Source organism: Mustela putorius, unplaced genomic scaffold, assembly GCF_011764305.1.
Source record: "Mustela putorius furo isolate JIRA1106 unplaced genomic scaffold, ASM1176430v1.1 tig00000508_pilon_pilon_pilon, whole genome shotgun sequence".
NCBI lineage: Eukaryota > Metazoa > Chordata > Mammalia > Carnivora > Mustelidae > Mustela > Mustela putorius.
In genome coordinates, this window is record NW_025421402.1 from 6,806,243 (window position 1) to 6,823,775 (window position 17,533).

The window sequence follows — 17,533 nt, forward strand, 5'->3', positions numbered from 1 at the left end:
TCTCAGCTTTTTGGTTGTCCCATTTCTCTCTCCTTCCTGGGCTCCACTAGCTCTATCTCACCGTCTACTCTTTTGCACAGAATGCAGACTGATAATACTAACGCCTTCCCAGACAGATCACTGGCTCAAGTAAAAGTTCCAAAATATCTGGAAAGGACCATATATGCAAGTATTATGTTAACCATGATATAAAGATTCCTGATTCCTGAAACAAGCAAGTTAAGATTCATGCTTGTGAGAGACATCTAAAAGGGGGGCCGGGGGGAGTCACAGAATACCCATACAAAATTAAAAGAGGATGAAAAAGAAAAACGTGGATCATTAGGTTCTTTGACTGACAACTGAGTGGGAAGGAGCTTCATTTCCGAGAATCTGCCCGAATACCATTAAAATTTACCTTGAAATTGCTTGAACATTTTATCAGAAATGCTAATTTCTTCTGAGAAGAAGGTTATGAATTACATTTCAAGCAAAAAGGAACTACAGATATGGGACATCATTTATTCTTCATAAATCTTCATTTTCTTCTGTAGACACCCCAAATACAGTATCTTATAATTTAATTCATCATTTTGTCTCATTCACCAAGTCAAATCTATACCAGATGTGTTTCCATTAACGGTTACAGCTCACCATTCACCAGGACATACACAGTTGAAATCTCAGAATCATTCTAGACAATTTTTTGTTCATCTTCGACACCTGTATAATGTCCATGCCTGTCACCTCACATGTTAATTTTGTTTAATACATTCACTTCACTCTGACCACTTCGGCTCTCCCCAAGCTCTCTTCAGGTACCTGCCAGGCCAGAGCAACAGCCTCATATATGGGCGTTGTAACTCCTACATATCTATCCTCTAAACTGCAGCCAGAACAACCTTGCACAGTTGAAATCTGACCCCCGAACCCTCACTTGTAACCACGCAGAAGTATCTCCATGATCCACAAAATGAAGCCCATGTTTCCTTTAAAAGCTTCAGAAGATTCACAAAATCCTATCTACCTCTCTTATATCTAGTTTCTTTTAGTTTCATGTTTTATGATCTTTACGAATGTAGTAGCTTCTACTGGTACCTAAGTTACCAAAGTTGGCTGCATGAAACAGCAGAGACTGATTATCTTTGGGTCAGGAATCTGGGTCCTCTGGTCAACTTGTCACAAGATTGAAATCGAGGTGTTGGTTGGCCTGTGTGTTTCTTCTGCAGGTCGGTGTCCTCTCTCAAGCTCACAGGGCTGCTGACAGTATTCAGTTTCTTGCAATGGTAGAACTGAGGTCTCGTTCTCTTGCGGGCTCATGGCCGGGGATGGCTCTGACCTCTTTCAGGCTCTTCTCAGTTCCCTCCCCGGGGACCTCCTCCGCAGGCCCTCTCACACCTCAGTCTCTCTTCAGGATGGCTCTGGATCCAGCTAAGGGCTTTTCTGGTTAGTCAGATATGCCCAGATGAACTCAAAGTCAATTGACTAATCACCTCATCATAGCACTGATATCTCATCATGCTTACATTTCTTTCTGGAACGAAGAGAATAAAGTGAAAATCTTAGAGAGGTTGTCTTAGACTCCCGCCCATCACAGATACCGGTCACCAGTGTGGATTTGTTGCCAATACTCACGTTCCTGCTTATGCTATTTCTTCTGATGAAACGTTCCTTCCTAACTTTTGGTCCTGGTTGATCCTTGTTCACCATTTGAGATTTTGCTTAGGCATAATATTCTACAGAATATGTACTTTCCCTGAATTCATGACCTCAGCTAACTTTTCCTCTCATAAGCTGTGATAGTGATGCTATGTGTGAATGTCTCCTAGCGTGAGTCCTATTCACCTAAGACTGTGTTAACTGGTTTGTTTCCCAAGGGCAGATTATTAGGCACTGATGCCACCATAACAAAATACCATAGACAGCGGCTTCAACAACAGACACTTAGGTTTTCAGTATTCTGGAAACCAGACGTTCAGTTTGCCAACATGGTCAGGATGCCAACATGTCAGTTTCCTAAGAGATTTCTCTTCCTGGCTGCTACAGGTTGCCTCCAACCGGCTGTGTGTTCTCATGACCTCTTCTATGTGAGGGGAGAGAGAGAGAGAGAGAGAGAGAGAGCACTCGCGCGAGTGCTCTGTTGACTCTTCTGAATGAGGGCACTAATCCCATCACGAGGACACCAACCTTCATGATCTCGTTTAACCCTAATTACATTTTATAAAGGACTTGTCCCCAACATACAGGCACATTAGAGGGTAGAGTTTCAATATATGAACTTGGGGGACACAAACATTCAGTCCATAGCAGGTAGGGATGGTGACTACTTCACCTTTGTAATACAAATGCACAATAGCCTTTCAACAATATTTTTAACTGAACTGGTCTTGTATGGCCAAACTCATCATATTTGTTGTCTTTTGTCATTGATTACCTCTATCATCCAATTAGTTACCACTTCTTATGCTCTAATATTGCGATATATCCTTGTAAATAATTTAATGCCTCGAGGTCCAGCTTTGACCATACCACCTCATTAACTAATTAGTATACAAAAATAAATCCAATATTCCTTAACCTAATCTGGCTCCTGAGGTCCAGAGAGAGATGAAAATACTGAGATAAATATCTTCCTTTTAATTGCAACAGTATACCCTAAATCCAAAATAAAAGGACATAAATGTTCTATGATAGGGGATTGGTCATGCTAATTACATGTTAACAACAGTAAATAATGCATTCATTGAAATGATATTATAGAAAATACTAGTATCAGATAATAATCATGCTGGATTATTAAGTACAAAATCAATTTAAACAAACTATGTGTTGTTATTGTATTACTTGTTTTCTATCTAATTCCCTGGCCCCTTCACATAAACTGTATGATCTTTCAGGAAAAGGGCTGTATTTTATATATCATTATGTCTCTAAACAGTAAACAGACAGTAAACACTGAAAAATGTTTCTTGCTTTGACTGAGTTGGCTGAAACCAAGTGGGAGAGATATAAAATGTAAACATATTCTTAGTAACACAGAGATACACATACAGAATACTGCCACATATTAGTGTGGAACAGTAAATATCAAATATGTCACATACACTTTGGAGCAAAATTAAAACTATCAGTGTAGTTATAAAAATAAATACACCTTTGGAGATGGAAGGCATTAAACGATTTCCTATGCCCCTTCTAAGTACAGGCAGCTAGTCTTATCATTTTAAAATATTTCTTTACCTGGTATAGTTATAAAATTATTTCAGTTTTACAAATAGGCTAAATGTATTCTTTTCAAAAATCTTTTGACTGTTAAAAAAAATTCTTTGACTGTTTTCCTTACTCTATATAGTTTATATAGAACACAAACGCATTCTGATAGACCTCTATGAGCATCTGCAGGTGAACAGTTCTTTAAAGCCTGCAGCTCTAACGGTCCGAAGTAGCTAGAGAAACAGTTCAGTTAGTCAGAACGAACCGCTCCAGTCCTGAAATTGGGCGATCATTTAGTTATGGATTGTATTGCCTGTATGTTCTTCCTTTTCCTACATAAAGAGGTTAGTTTTTTTCTTGCTGTGGGCACTCTGCATTTCCTGAAACAACTATCTTTTGACATGAAAAATAATTTCCTACACTACGTCAGCAAGACCTGCAAGAAGAACAAAAATAAGTGATTGTATGTGACTTATTATTTCCCCAAAGTTCAGGGGGTGTGTGTGGGTTTGAAATTATCTATGTGTGCATGTTTGTATTTAGTAGACAACAGTAATTTTTATAGATGGAACAAACAAGACATAGCATCTTGCTTTATTTTGAGATCAACACAGAACTATCAGGTACAAATATTCATTTACCTATTTAACAAATATTTGTTGAATAGTCACTATTTGCTATCATGTCAGAAAGTAACTTTAAAGTAGTGAGTGAGAAAGACATATAACATCTTCTCCAAAGCTTATTCTTTTTTTTTTTTTTGGTGCTTATGTGGCTAGAAGTCAGTGGTGAGAGGAGGTAATTCGTATTCTCTTAGCAAATTTCAGTTACATGATATTGTTACCAACTATAATCGCCTTGTTATCCATTAGACCTTCCAACTCGATCCTATTATTGAAAGTTTGCATCCTATGACCAAACTCTCCCTATTTCTCTCATCCCCCAACTCCTGGCACTCACACAGGCTCACTAGCATTCTCCCAAGGCCCACTTTCTGTTTCTGGAAGAAGAATCTGTTTTTTTTCTTTTAATCCTTTATCCATAAGCTTTCGAAGGTATCCTTTCCCATTCCCTCTCCCCAGTTTTACCTAAGGTTTTCCCCCAAAGGCACAGGGGACTGGCACAGTAGCTGTTCCTCACCAAGGCAATGGCACAGAGGACACCCTTCTGTACCTGAGGCAGACCAGCAGTGGCACCACGAGGCCGGGCAGCATCAAATCTGTGGGAAACAAGACAAAAGCATCACAACACACATTCTGCCTCTAAGCAGTTCCAAGTTTGACTTCAACATTAATTTATTCACTCAACCAACAAACACTTATTAAGTATCAACTAGGTTATTCATAATGAAAATTAGGAAATGCAACCTGAGTATCAGACCTTTTCCCTTCCGGGGCTAGTGGTCAAACTGAAGCACCAAGCTGAGGGTCAGGTTCCATGATCTCTTATTCTGCTTTTCCTAACTTTAGCTTATTGATGTAAAGCAGAGCGTATGGTCGCTCACAGAGTACTTTCTGCTGTAAGTACAAAGTACAAAGCTTATTGAAGCCTTTCAATGGGGTCGTGGAGGCCCAGGGACCTTATGGAAGCAGCCAGGTGAGGGAGGAAACAAACATGCGTGAAAAATTCCATTTTTCAATGGTATGAACCCAGGAAATGGGTGCATTTATTCAAGCAGCTGGCCCTTACTAAGTTTCAGCCAATAGCCAGAATACAGAAAAACCTCTTACCTGCTCCTCCCATCAGTTTTTCGAGCACCAGAGGCCATGTTGTGAACGTTGGGAGATCAGGATAGGACCACAGGTGTACACGGCCCACAAAGAGACACAGGAAGACTTATTACCAAAAGGTCAATCTCTGAGGGAACTGGACAAACCAAACACTAAGGTCACTTTAATTAAGAAACAGAGAAGAACATAAACTCAAAGCTAGAGAGGAGGCTGTGAGGCCCCTGTGATTCCACCTGGATACAGCAATGGCCACGGCACAGGAGATAAAAGTGGGGAGACCCAGCAAGGATTCCATCCGGGACCTCAGAAGCAAGTAAGCAAAGAATGGGGCGCCAGCCTGTAGGACGTGTTGAAACTTCCCCATGTTTACTACTTTTATTCCCCCTGTGTTCCCAGTGACTAACAGTAAAACCTGAGATTGAAAAGGGCCTGTCTCTGCATAGCTGCAAAGTGGGCTGGGGGCACAGGTAACCTAAGGAAACCCCACGGCACTGCTGCAGCCAAGCTGGGGGAAGAAGAGCCCCAAGTGACAAAGACAGAAAGCAAAGGATCCTGAGAGCCAGGTAGAGCCTAAGAAAAAATCCCTGTGAGATATCTGCACTGAAGGACATCACTGGACAGCTGGGTATGTAGTTCCATTAACCCAGCTTCCTTCCTATTCAGTTTCTTAAGAAAATCCTGCTACTGATAATTTTAAAAATATTTTTTACATATCCTGAAATTTCACCCTTTTCGAGACCTCTCCTCCATCCCTACTTAACCCACGATGAACTATTATTCCTTCTTCTTAGAACATCCGTTGCCAACTACCCTCTTCCTGAGTTAGATCTTTTATTCTCCCACCTACAGCAGTTTTTGATCTTCAAAGACCCAATTCTAGGGACACTGGGTCCAAAAAGATCTGTAGGGATGACATTGGGAGATTCTGTACTTCCCGTTTTAAGTAAGGCAGGTTAATGAAAGAAAGGAGGAGAAACAGAGGTTAGGCAAGGATTATAGTAACGGCCCTCTCCATCCTACTGGCATACCTGTTGGGTATAGATTTTTCTCCAGTTCAAACAGGATGGGGTTACCAGCACACACATACACAGTCACCGCATCCCCCCTGTGAGCATATAACTTCACAACGTTGAGCTCTTCCTTTCCAGGTACTAAGGCAGAGACCTGATCTGTTCCAAGAGTGGGGAAAGCAGCCACCACATCAGCCCGAGCTTTCTCCTGCAGAAAGCAAACCAACAGGTGGCATGAATCCTGCCTGGATGGATTTTAATAAATTCAAAGGACTCTGGAGGACCTACTATAAAATCACAAGGGCTAAGGAAAACTGGTTTATGATGCCCTATATATGGTATATGATGCCCTACTCTTCCAAAACATCCTATCCTCTTTCTCATTCAATGTCTCATCTAGTTTCACATACTCCTGGGGGCAAGTCTTTCCATTTCACAAAGGAGGAAAACTAAGATCTAGTGAGTAACCAAGTTAGCCTGTCTAGAAACTCAGCCTTGCCCTCCACCCCACTCCTTTCTCTTATCTGCCTCGCAAATCTGTCAGCTTATGGTCAAAAAGCTATAGGAAGGTACCAGGAGTGACAACTAGGGAACACTGGTCCCCAACTTCGCAACGTGGTACCAGCATCAGCAACACTGTGCACAGACAGCAACACTGTGTAACAGACGCAGTTCTTAAAACGCGTCCCTTGGTTCTCTCACCCTCCATCCGTCTCTCCTGCGACAAGTAGATCCCTTTTCTCCTGCAGTCGTAGTTTTCGGTGTCCCATCGGATTTTTCCTAGGGGACTCGAAGCGCTGTGGAGGGCGGGCCTGTCACTGTTCGTGTTTGCACCGCCCACACCTTATCTAGCCGCAGTCAGGAAGCGCTGGCTGGATTACGTTTTCCTTTACTAGCCTGGGAGACACGCTAGGCCTGTGCTCCGTCTTCGCCCTCAAAACGTGTCTAACCCCCCCTGGCTCTCCGGGGTCCCATCCTGGCTGGACTTTCCCCGGCCTCCACCCAGGGCGGCGGACCCAGCTCAGAGAGGGCTGTGGGCCAGCCCGCACTGGGAGATGTCTGGGTGCCTGGTGGGCGGGGCGGGCCCCTTCTCTCCCTCACCTGTCCGACATCTTGATGGCCGTGTTGGACTTGACCCGAAAGGCCTTGGCAAACATGTCTGCTGCAGTGACCTGGGGGAGGCAAGGCGCGCACAGAAGCCGGGGCCTGTCAGGGAAACCAGAACGCGGCGACTTCCCGACTCGCAGCCCTGTGCGCAGCCATGTTGCGGCCCATTTGGAAAATAGGCTCGGCTGGAAACCCGGCCCACTCAGCTTCGCAGCTACAGGCGCTGCGAGGACCGCGGCCGCCCCTAGTGGCAACGCCGGGAACTGACCCTGGTTGGGCGGGGTCTGGGGAAGGTGGGGCGGATTCCCGCTCTATCGCCATAGCTTGGCAGGCTCTGCGCCTGCGCAAATTGCAGGCGCCCCCGGGGTCCCAGTGACCTAGCGGTGGCGACCATGATGACTTAGTTTCCACTCTGTCCGTGTTGTGTTCTGTGAGAGTTTGCCCCGCATGTTATAAGGAGAAAACTACAGATGATCTTCAAGTCTATTTTAAAATATTTTTGGCCAGTTTCATATAAATTCTTCAAAGCTTTATTGCTTTTTGAGTTCAGGCGTTATTTGGAGGGGGAGTTTCCAAAACTAATGAAATAGCGTTGCTTATTTAAAAAAAAAAAATCTGTGAGGCAGATTAGTTTCAAATTATGGTTTGTCTTCTCCCTATCAAAGTCATGTACACTTGAATGGGGAATGATGCCAGACTGTGTTGTGGACTAGGTCGATTGCAACACAGCTACTTAGGCAGCCTCTGCCCAGGCAGAAGACAAAGGTTATTCAAGGGAATATTAGAAATAGATACAAAAATTAAACCATAAGTAAATACGAAAATGGCAGCTACAAAGGTGTAACATAATCTCCCTTCTCTATAAAAAAAAAGGAGATTAATGAACACTGGAAAGATGTCAGAAACCAATAAAAATATAACTTTTTGAAATGAGGGAACAGATATGATGAAACTAAGATTACTCTGCATACTTCTCATATTACCTTGACTTTTGAAGTATGCAGGTGTTTAGGGCGCCTGGTGCCTCAGTGGCTGAAGCGTCTGACTCTTGGTTTTCAGCTCACACCATACTCTCCCGGTGGTGAGATCCTGTTCCACATCAGGACGGTGCTTGGCTTGGAAGCTGCTTGAGTTTCTCTTTCTCTCTCTCTGCCCCTCCCTCATTTCTCTCTCTCGCAAATAAATAAATAAAATCTTTTTTTAAAATGTAATAGTTTTTATATATATTTTAAAAAGTTTAGCGTAAAAGAGAAAGAAGTGAAATCTAAAATCGAAAAAAATACTAATGCAAATAATTGTAAAACTCTATTAATTTGGTAGGTGAACCAATCAGAGGTAAGGATTATTTCAAGTCATTTTTTAAAAAGATTTTATGTATTTATTTGACAGAGAGGGAGACCACAAGTAGGCAGAGAGGCAGGCAGAGAGAGGGAAGCAGGCTCCTTTCTGAGTAAAGCACCTGACACAGGATTCAATCCCAGGACCCTGAGATCATGACCTGAGACTAAGACAGAGGCTTAACCCACTGAGCCACCCAGGCGCCCCTATTTCAAGTAATTTTTGAGGAGAATACTTAAACTCAAGAGTCAAACCTCCTGGGACAAAATAAAGGCAAAGGCATTTTAAACTTCATTCAGTAGTTTAACTGCTAATAGTAATGTTTGCATTATTATTTTTAAAAATATTGAAATATAAGAATATGTGAATAAATAGAAAAGACAGAAAATGTATTTAAAAGTTTCTTATCCCTGTATTATTTATAACACTGAATGGTAAGATCCAATAGGAGCCAATGAATTTTAAATTTCATTTCTACTTCAGCTTTCCCACAAGCAAAAAAGACATTAAAAGACATTTCAACAGTATTGGACATTCCCATATAGTACCAATAACACAATTCTTGTGTTTTAAACACTATTTCCCAATAAAAAGATTCAGACCTTTTTGGAAAGCTGTATGATTATGGGTATTGGTCAGGGAGATATACACTGAGCCTAGAGCATTGTGTTATGCTAACAAGAAATGAAACACTCAAAGACAAGTGGGTATAACAAAGCAATCAAGACAAGGTTCAAGAGGCACTTACTAGCCAGATTTGGGATAATTTGAGCTTCAAAGAATAATGACTGTAATTATTTGTGACAAACTGAATAAATAAAAATTCCATGCTGATACATGCTGAAAAAAAAAAAGAAAAAATCTTTAAAGCTATCAATGGTTACTTCATCAAGTTCTTACTCTAAATATTGGAAATTAAAGAGCATAAATTAGCACTCATCTTCACACCAGAATGACAATTAGTAAGTAAAGAAAAAGAATAGAATTCATTTTAAAAATCGCCAGCAATGAAAATGATTAATTATACACTATATTGATTACAGGTTAAGAGTCAGAAATAGATTCCACAAACAGTAGGTGAAAAGTTTTGGAGAAATAGTATATATAAACCAATATTAACAGCAAAGATAACTTGCCAATTGTAACAATGTTCCTTTCAATGTGAGAAAATTGGCTGTCGCTTGTGTTTTAGATTTAGATAAATTGACTCCATTGGAGACAACCAGTTTCTCATTCTAAGAATGCCACTGGATTTGATGCAAAATGAATTAATAAGATATCACCTTAAAGTATTTTTACCTTAATTATATCTTTATTTTCATCTTAAAGTTTTCATGGTTTTGTAGAAGTCAACTGATTTCAACCAATTATGTTGTTTGAAATGTATGAACATAAAAATTGTATTTCAGACTCTTGTGGTTGAATGATTCCAAAACCCCCTTGAGCAGCAAAATCATGAGGATGTCATTAGACTTGAAGATCGTTATCAAAAAGGTCCTCATAATTTTCCACATATACCATCTTACTTTTAATATATTCTTATTTTATTTTAATTTTAAAATGATTTATTTACATATTTAAGTAACCTCTACAGCCAATGTGGGGCTCAAACTCACAACCCTGAGAGTGAGGGCATATTCCACTGGTTGAGCCAGCCAGGCACCCAAATAAAATAACCATCTTTATTGTAGTTCAAAGGTGATACAAAGACAGAAAACATGGAAAATACAGGTGAGCATTAAGGACTTAAACACTAACTCTTTTTTTTTTTAATTTTTATTTATTTTAAAAATTTCTATTCAATGTTCCAGAATTCGTTTATGCACCATACCCAATGCTCCATGTAATAGGTGCCTTCCTTAATACCCACCACCAGGCTCACCCAACCCCCCATCTCCCTCCCCTCCCAACCCTCAGTTTGTTTCTCAGAGTCCATAGTCTCTCCCACTTCTAGTTGCCCCAACTCACTTCTCCTATCCATTTCCCAATGTCCTCCATGTTATTACTCATGCTCCACAAATAAGCAAAACCATATGATAATTCTCTCTCTGCTTGACTTATTTCACTCAGCATAATCTCCTCCAGTCCCATCCATGTTGCTACAAAAGTTGGGTATTCATTCTTTCTGATGGAGGCATAATACTCCATAATATATATGGACCATATCTTCTTTATCCATTCATCTGTTGTAGGGTATCTTGGCTCTTTCCATAGTTTGGCGGCTGTGGCCATTGCTGCTATGAACATTCAGGTACAGATGGCCTTTCTTTTCACTACATCAGTCTCTTCAGGGTAAATACCCTGTAGTGTAATTACAGGGTCATAGGGAAGCTCTATTTTGAATTTCTTAAAGACTCTCCACACTGATTTCCAAAGTGGTTGCACCAACTTGCATTCCCACCAACAGTGGAAGAGCGTTCCTCTTTCTCCACATCCTATCCAACACATGTTGTTTACTGTCTTGTTAATTCTGGCCGTTCTACTGTGTAAGGCGGTATCTCAGTGTGGTTTTGATTTGAATCTCCCTGACGGCTAGTAATGATGAACATTTGTCATGTGTCTGTTAGCTATCTGTATGTCTTCTTTGGAGAAGTGTCTGTTCATGCCTTCTGCCCACTTTTTGATGTGATTATCTGTTTTATATGTGTTAAGTTTGAGGAATTCTTGATAGATCTTGGATATCAGCCCTTTGTATGTCTTCATTGGAGAAGTGTCTGTTCATGTCTTCTGCCCAATTTTTGGCATGATTATCTGTTTTGTGTGTGTTGAATTTGAAGAGTTCCTTATAGATCTTGGACATCAGCCCTTTGTACTGTCACTTGTGAATATTTTCTCCCATTCCGTGGTTAACCACAAACTCTTAGCCCAGCATTTCTGAATTCAAGTATAATTATTATAAATATTTTATTGTACTTCCCGACAATCTTTGTTTTATAAACATTTATGTGGGATCAAGTTATACTCTGTGTATGTGTGTGTGTTTATACTTGGTATAGGATTTTTTGGTCACTTGTCATGTTATAGTATGCCAGTTATGTACCCAATTAGATTCTAATTTCTCTTTATGATGTGTTCAAATTTTTATGTGTGCTAGATATCCATCTTGTAGAAGATCTTGCATTTCATCATTTGGTAGATAAGAAAAAGTAGATAATAACTACTGACATCTTATTACTTACAGGTAGGTACGACATAGTTAGGCTTTTATGTATTTTTGAAGTGAAATTACCTTAAAGATGGAGAAAAGCATTTTCTCCCATTTCCTCTGAACAGAGAGTCTCAGTCCCAGAATTAATGGAAGAAGCTTTGAGAAAGTTAGAGGGAAAGATGGATGGAAGTATGCACTGGAGTGACTGAATCTAGTTTCTTGCTGTAAGTATTTTATGAGTAGAGCACAAAGCATTTTGGTTGGCCAAGTTTTAATGAGGTGCTTTTAAGAAGTGATTTATTCATCCCTCTTATTATCATCACATCATGCATATAATATTCAATACAAATTCTGATTTATGAATATAAGTGAGTTACACAATACTTGAAAAAATAAACTGAGAATTGGATTGAGAATGAAAAATTCTGAATAAATGTACATATTTTAATTTTAGGACTGCATCTTAATCATTGTTTTATTCACATTCAGGATATAACAGTTTCCCATCCTGACATATGGCTCGGAATGTATGCATTGGTGTCTTTTTACGATATCCACGAAGACATTCAAATTCAATCATATCCCCTGTTGGAGAATATAATTTTTTCTCATAAGACCATCGAAATCTTATATTATGTCTTCTCAAGATTTCTTCTGATACTGCACAGGGTGCTAAAAAAAAAAAAAAACAGAACATAAAACATTGAAAACAGAATTTCAGACTTTCAGGTAGAATCTTCTACACTGGGCCAGAGCTTCATTTCCGAAACCTTTTTCAAACCAACTCATTGAAAGACCCTCGTGTCCATTTTAAACACTTTAAATGGTGAGTGATGCAAAATGAGGTGCTATGTTTAAGCTGTGATAATTAAATGTTATAATCAAAGATTCATAGTATCAATGAAATCAAGTTCTTTCATTAAAAGATCTTTTGCTTGAAACAGAGGTTTTTCTTCCAACTTTATTTCGTTACACATTAGTACTTGGTAGTCAGCATTCAATGAATGTTTGTTAACCCATGACAAGTCTATTAATAACAGCAAAACTTCTATTATACTGATTTTCCCAGGATCCATGAGAATATTGAAATATTTACCTAAGCATTTTGGTGGTGATGACCACTTTCCATTTCTGCATGTTACGGTCCTGGGTCCCTGAAGTACATAGAAGACCTGACATTTGTACTCTACTGACAATCCCGGAGCATATGCTGGTAGTGGGAATGAGGTAATGTCTCCATTGTCAATAGATGGAGGAGACACACATTTTCCACTAGGTTCTTAAAAAAAAATATTTGATTTATTGAAAGACCAAAGAAAAACAGGTTAAAATAAAGCAAATAAAAAAAGCAATATCAAAACTTGTGATTTCTGCTGACAGAAATGATTCATTTAAGAAATTTTATTTTATTAAAAAAACGATTTATGCATTTATTGAAAGAGAGAGAGAGAGAGAGTGAGAGTCAGGGAGACAGAGAGAGCACAGGCCAAGTAGGGGGAGGCAGAGGGAGAATCAGCCTCCCTTCTGGGCAGGGAGCCTGATGTGGGGCTCCATCCCAGGACCCCAAGATCATGACCTGAGTAGAAGGCATACCCTTAAACAATAAACAATGGTTAAGATGCAGTCCTAACGTTAAGATAGGTCACATTACATATGTTACAAAAATATGTAACATTAAAATAACCAACTGAGCCACCCAGGCACCCCCACTGAAGAAATATTAATCACTTAAACTGAGAATCACACTTTTAAACCTTTCCTTTCATACCACATAAAAGCATACATAAAGCATTAACAAATATGTTTCCTTTACCATATTCTGGTGTTAAAAAGTGTTTTTCCTCCCGATTCAGTACTGGGCAGATGGATAGCTAATAGGAACAAGGAAACTTTCTTGTTACATATAACATACTGCAGTTTCTATTCGATCTCTAGTCCTTGTTTATTGATTGTCATTTCTATTACAAAAGGAACATCAACTTTGTTAATTAACGTGAAAGAATTACACATTTGTGTAATGAAGATTTTCTCTCTCCTCCTTCTAAAACTCCAATCCCTCCCCCTCTTTCTATCTCGATAAATAAGTAATAAATAAAATAAAATAAAATGTGGGGTGAGTAAATGGACCCTAAGTGGGTCCATTCCACCCTAAGTGGAAGTAAGTTTTCCTCATCACTCGAAGTGGTAAAATGTCAAAACCAAGGGGAGAAGTGCCAAGCTATATATGTGCATCTTAATACCTTGAGCAACCATGGATAAAACTATACAAAGAAATATGCACCAAAACAATAAAGACACATGAAAATGAGATTATTTTAAAATATTCCAAAAAAAATCCAAAGAATTGGCAAAAAAAGAAATGAGAGTGAGAAACATGGGAAAGAAACACAAGGCAAATAAAATCACTGACACAGCCATTAATCTATCAATAATTACTCCAACTGTAAATGGTTTAAATTCTTCAGTTAAAAGACTGAGGGTGGCAGAGTGGACACACAAGAGCTGAGTGTATGGCAACTAAAAGAAACTAACGTCAATGTGAAAACATACGTGGGCTCAAGTAAAAGACTGGAAACTATATATGCCAGGCAAAATTTGATTTGAAAAACAACCAGCTATAATATCTCCTCTTTATAATACTTCTATCTCCTTATAATATGTCCTCCTATAATATTTCCAAAACTCTAAATACTGGAGTGTGTTATGACCAGGTTCTCAGAGTTTTTTCCTATATATATGAATTCTCTGGTTGACCTCAGCTAGAAACCTACCTTTTTATAGTCCACATGCTGAAGGAGCCCAAATTTATATCACATTCCATGATATGCCCCAGCTGCTGATTGATTGTGTGTCTCAAAGTGAAATAGGCCCCACCCCCCAACATATGTTTAGTACATTTATTCCTCAGGAAATAACTGAGCTTCTTAACACTTAAGATAGAGAATTTTCTTGGCACCTGAGTGGCTCAGTCGATTAAACGTCTGACTCTTGATTTCTGCTCTTGTCATACTCTCAGGGTCGTAAGATCGAGTGTTGGGCTCCACACTCAGTGTGGCGTCTGCTAAAGATTCTCTCTCTCCCTCCCCTTATTCCTCCCTTCACTGTTTACACTCATGTGCTCTCTCTCTTAAAAAAAAAAAAGAGAGAGAGAGAGAGGGATAAAGAGAGAGAGAGAACTTTCCATGACTCCAACTGTCCTAATGTGGTCAAATCTTCCATAAAATAAATATAAATTATCACTATGCAGTCCACAAAAAGAAAAAAAAATTGTATTATAAGCACCACCATTGTATTTGAGATGAAAAAAAAATTCCATAAGAAGTATGTCACTATATTTATTTATATTGACATATTTAGTCCCTAATATATTCTCTAAAACCCGAGGGGAAATAAGATACTTTACCTGCACACCGAGGCGGTTGTGACCAATATCCGTCTAAACACGTCACTTCTACTTCCCCAAGCAATTCAAAAGGTTTGATGCATTCATAACGTGCAGTCTGACCAGGTAGATACCTAGGCTTCTCATTTAGTATAATAGCATTTTCTACTTTGGGTGGATTCTCACAGGAAATAGCTGAATAGAAAGAAAAAAATAGCATCTCTAACGTAATGATCATTTTGAGTAGCAAATCAATGAACGGGATAAGAGAGATTTAAAATCAACACTTAATCTGTCATGAAAGAGTGCCAATTTAGGAAATTTACATATAAGATTGAAGAAAAGGAGATAAATATCCTTTGATAAGATTTAAGCTCCTATGAAAATGAGAATTTTTCTGGACATTTCCCATTTTTAGTAAAATCAATATTAAAAATTATATAAATTCAATATGAATTTGTACACCACAAGAAAATAATAGTGAAAAATCATTTGATGCCAAATTTTGGCTTGCAGTCATCCTATTTATGAATGTGATTTTAGGCCCTTAGAAAAACAAACACGGTAGGCACTTCCTTAGACAATAAATGAAGAATTAACACACTTTAAAGAGTACTAGAGTTGAAAGGAGAAGATGATTAACTGAAGATACAAACAGGAGATGAGGACACCCAAGTTATTCTGTATGAAGAACAGAGATCAAAGGGTCAGGTATAGATACAATGTATAAATTGAAAAGTGCAATCAAATACCACTTGGGGTTTTAAAATAAGGATAACTTGGACAAATTAGATACTGAAAACCTGAAAAACATTTGAAACTTGCAAGCATATATATCTCCATAAAATCTGTGCTATTATCTACTTGTTTGCTATGCCCCTTTCATTCTTGTCCTGTTCATTATGAGGAGTAAAATAGACGGAAGCAGAAATTTTCTATGGTATTTTCACAATAACCCAAAGCTGTTGTCTGTTCATTTCACAGCAGAAAGAATACTGATTGATTTATATACTTAGTTTGTAATTTACTGCTTCGAGGTAAAGTGAAACAGATCTAGAGAAAGGCCTTCATGTTGTTCCTTTACACAAAGCACTGAGGAGCGTTAACCTCATTTGGAAGAATGTTATAAAGCAAGTTATGGGCTACTGACCAGCACAGCGTGGTATTGACTGCCAGCTTCCATCTCGGCACACAATTTCTTCTGCACCCTGAATTACATAATTGTCTTGACAGACAACAGATACTTTTTCTCCATCCTGATAATTCACCGTCGTTGCCATATTTTGAGCATTGGGAATCTGAGGTGGAGGGGGGCACGGCTGCGTGCTAACTTCTAAAAATATTAAAATTAGATTTCTTGATTAAAAATCACAAGTTAAACACATTACAAAGATAATTAAACAGGAAACTCAGTAGTAATGTACCATTAGTGATCAAATAATGACATTATGGTCTATATCTAAACATGTTATGCTCATCAGCTTGTAGAGCACTTTAATATATCACATGCGGCTTATAGTCTCACCGTCTTGTAGTAACTGTTTTATTCTTTCTGTGATAAATCTTGCATAATTTATGTAAAACTTATTTTAATGATTTCTAACCATTTGGAGGTTCTAACTGAATTGTCCACGCAGTAAGAGGCACTAAATAAATACTTATATCCATAATCAAATGTATTGTGCTTGGTTTAAAACCTTCACAAGATGTGGAATAGAAGTTAATTAGTCAGAGGAAGAATTACATATAGTTAACGATCAATTATCAATTGATATAAATTGAAACAAATGACAATTATCAGTTTCAGATTCTTGGCTAAGAAAAAAATTAAGAAGAAAAAGAAAAAATCCTTAATGATTTATAGTGTTTTTGGTTTTGGTTTTTTAAGATTTTATGTATTTATTTGACAGAGAGAGACACAGAGCGAGAGAGAGGGAACACAAGCAGGGGGATCAGGAGAAGGAGAAGCAGGCTTCCTGCTGAGCGGGGAGCCAGATGTGGGGCCTGGATCCCAGGACCCTGGGATCATGACCTGAGCCGAAGGCAGACGCTTAACAACTATGCCACCCAGGCACCCTTAAACTGTGTTTTTAAAGTTACAAAACTCTCTGGAGATACTGTTTCCTAGCTTGCCTACACTGTTGAGAGGTAGGAAGGTTAATGAAATGCACCCTCTTGAACAGATCAGACAGGCTGGCTTCAGTTGCATGACCAGCAGGGACACATGATTCCTCTGTAAACTTGTGTTTGAGCTCCCAAAGAACTGAGATACCACACATATATCGTGGCAGCTCTTAATCTGAAGACAAAGCATGTTTTGAACAAAAGCAAGTTTTGTTCAAAACTGAGGGAAGACTCTGGATGGCTCTACTTGGAGGCTTTTGAACCTCTTTATGATTCCTTGATTTTGCTTTCTCCTGTAGTGCGTTTATTTCATCAAAGGCCTTATGTGATTGTACATGGGGAAGTCTTGTCAGTCCCTTCAATTACCCGAGATTTTGTAGTCAATGCAGAGAAATATTTGACTGAATACAATTCATTCATGTAACTAATATTTTCTATTTCTATCTTATATTTTCTCTTTCTCATATTTTCTAAGTGTAGAAGTATTTTATATTTAAAAGAA

The 17,533-nt window shown here is 38.8% G+C and overlaps 1 protein-coding gene and 1 long non-coding RNA gene across 5 annotated transcripts in view; both read right to left on the reverse strand.

The window, feature by feature from the left end:
• Positions 1-481: 481 nt before the first annotated feature.
• On the reverse strand, positions 482-7,274 carry LOC123386912. 4 transcript variants are annotated; one of them, XR_006607063.1, is made up of 5 exons: positions 7,034-7,264; positions 5,951-6,140; positions 4,923-5,058; positions 4,281-4,411; positions 482-1,513 (listed from the first exon to the last, which is right to left on the reverse strand). It is a non-coding gene; the product is annotated as an uncharacterized LOC123386912 (long non-coding RNA). The 4 variants fall into 4 exon arrangements; XR_006607064.1 differs by having other exon boundaries at positions 482-2,062; positions 4,923-6,140; positions 7,034-7,274; XR_006607062.1 differs by having other exon boundaries at positions 4,923-6,140; positions 7,034-7,273.
• Positions 7,275-11,779: 4,505 nt separating this feature from the next.
• LOC101693115 (complement factor H-related protein 5) overlaps positions 11,780-17,533 on the reverse strand; it is a 35,243-nt gene continuing 29,489 nt past the window's right edge. The window contains exons 5-8 of the mRNA XM_004756477.3: positions 16,058-16,240; positions 14,929-15,102; positions 12,622-12,804; positions 11,780-12,197 (exon numbers count right to left, since the gene is read on the reverse strand). Coding sequence (XP_004756534.1) covers positions 12,001-12,197; positions 12,622-12,804; positions 14,929-15,102; positions 16,058-16,240 — 737 coding nt within the window. The 3' untranslated portion in view covers positions 11,780-12,000. The remainder of the gene's footprint in view (positions 12,198-12,621; positions 12,805-14,928; positions 15,103-16,057; positions 16,241-17,533) is intronic.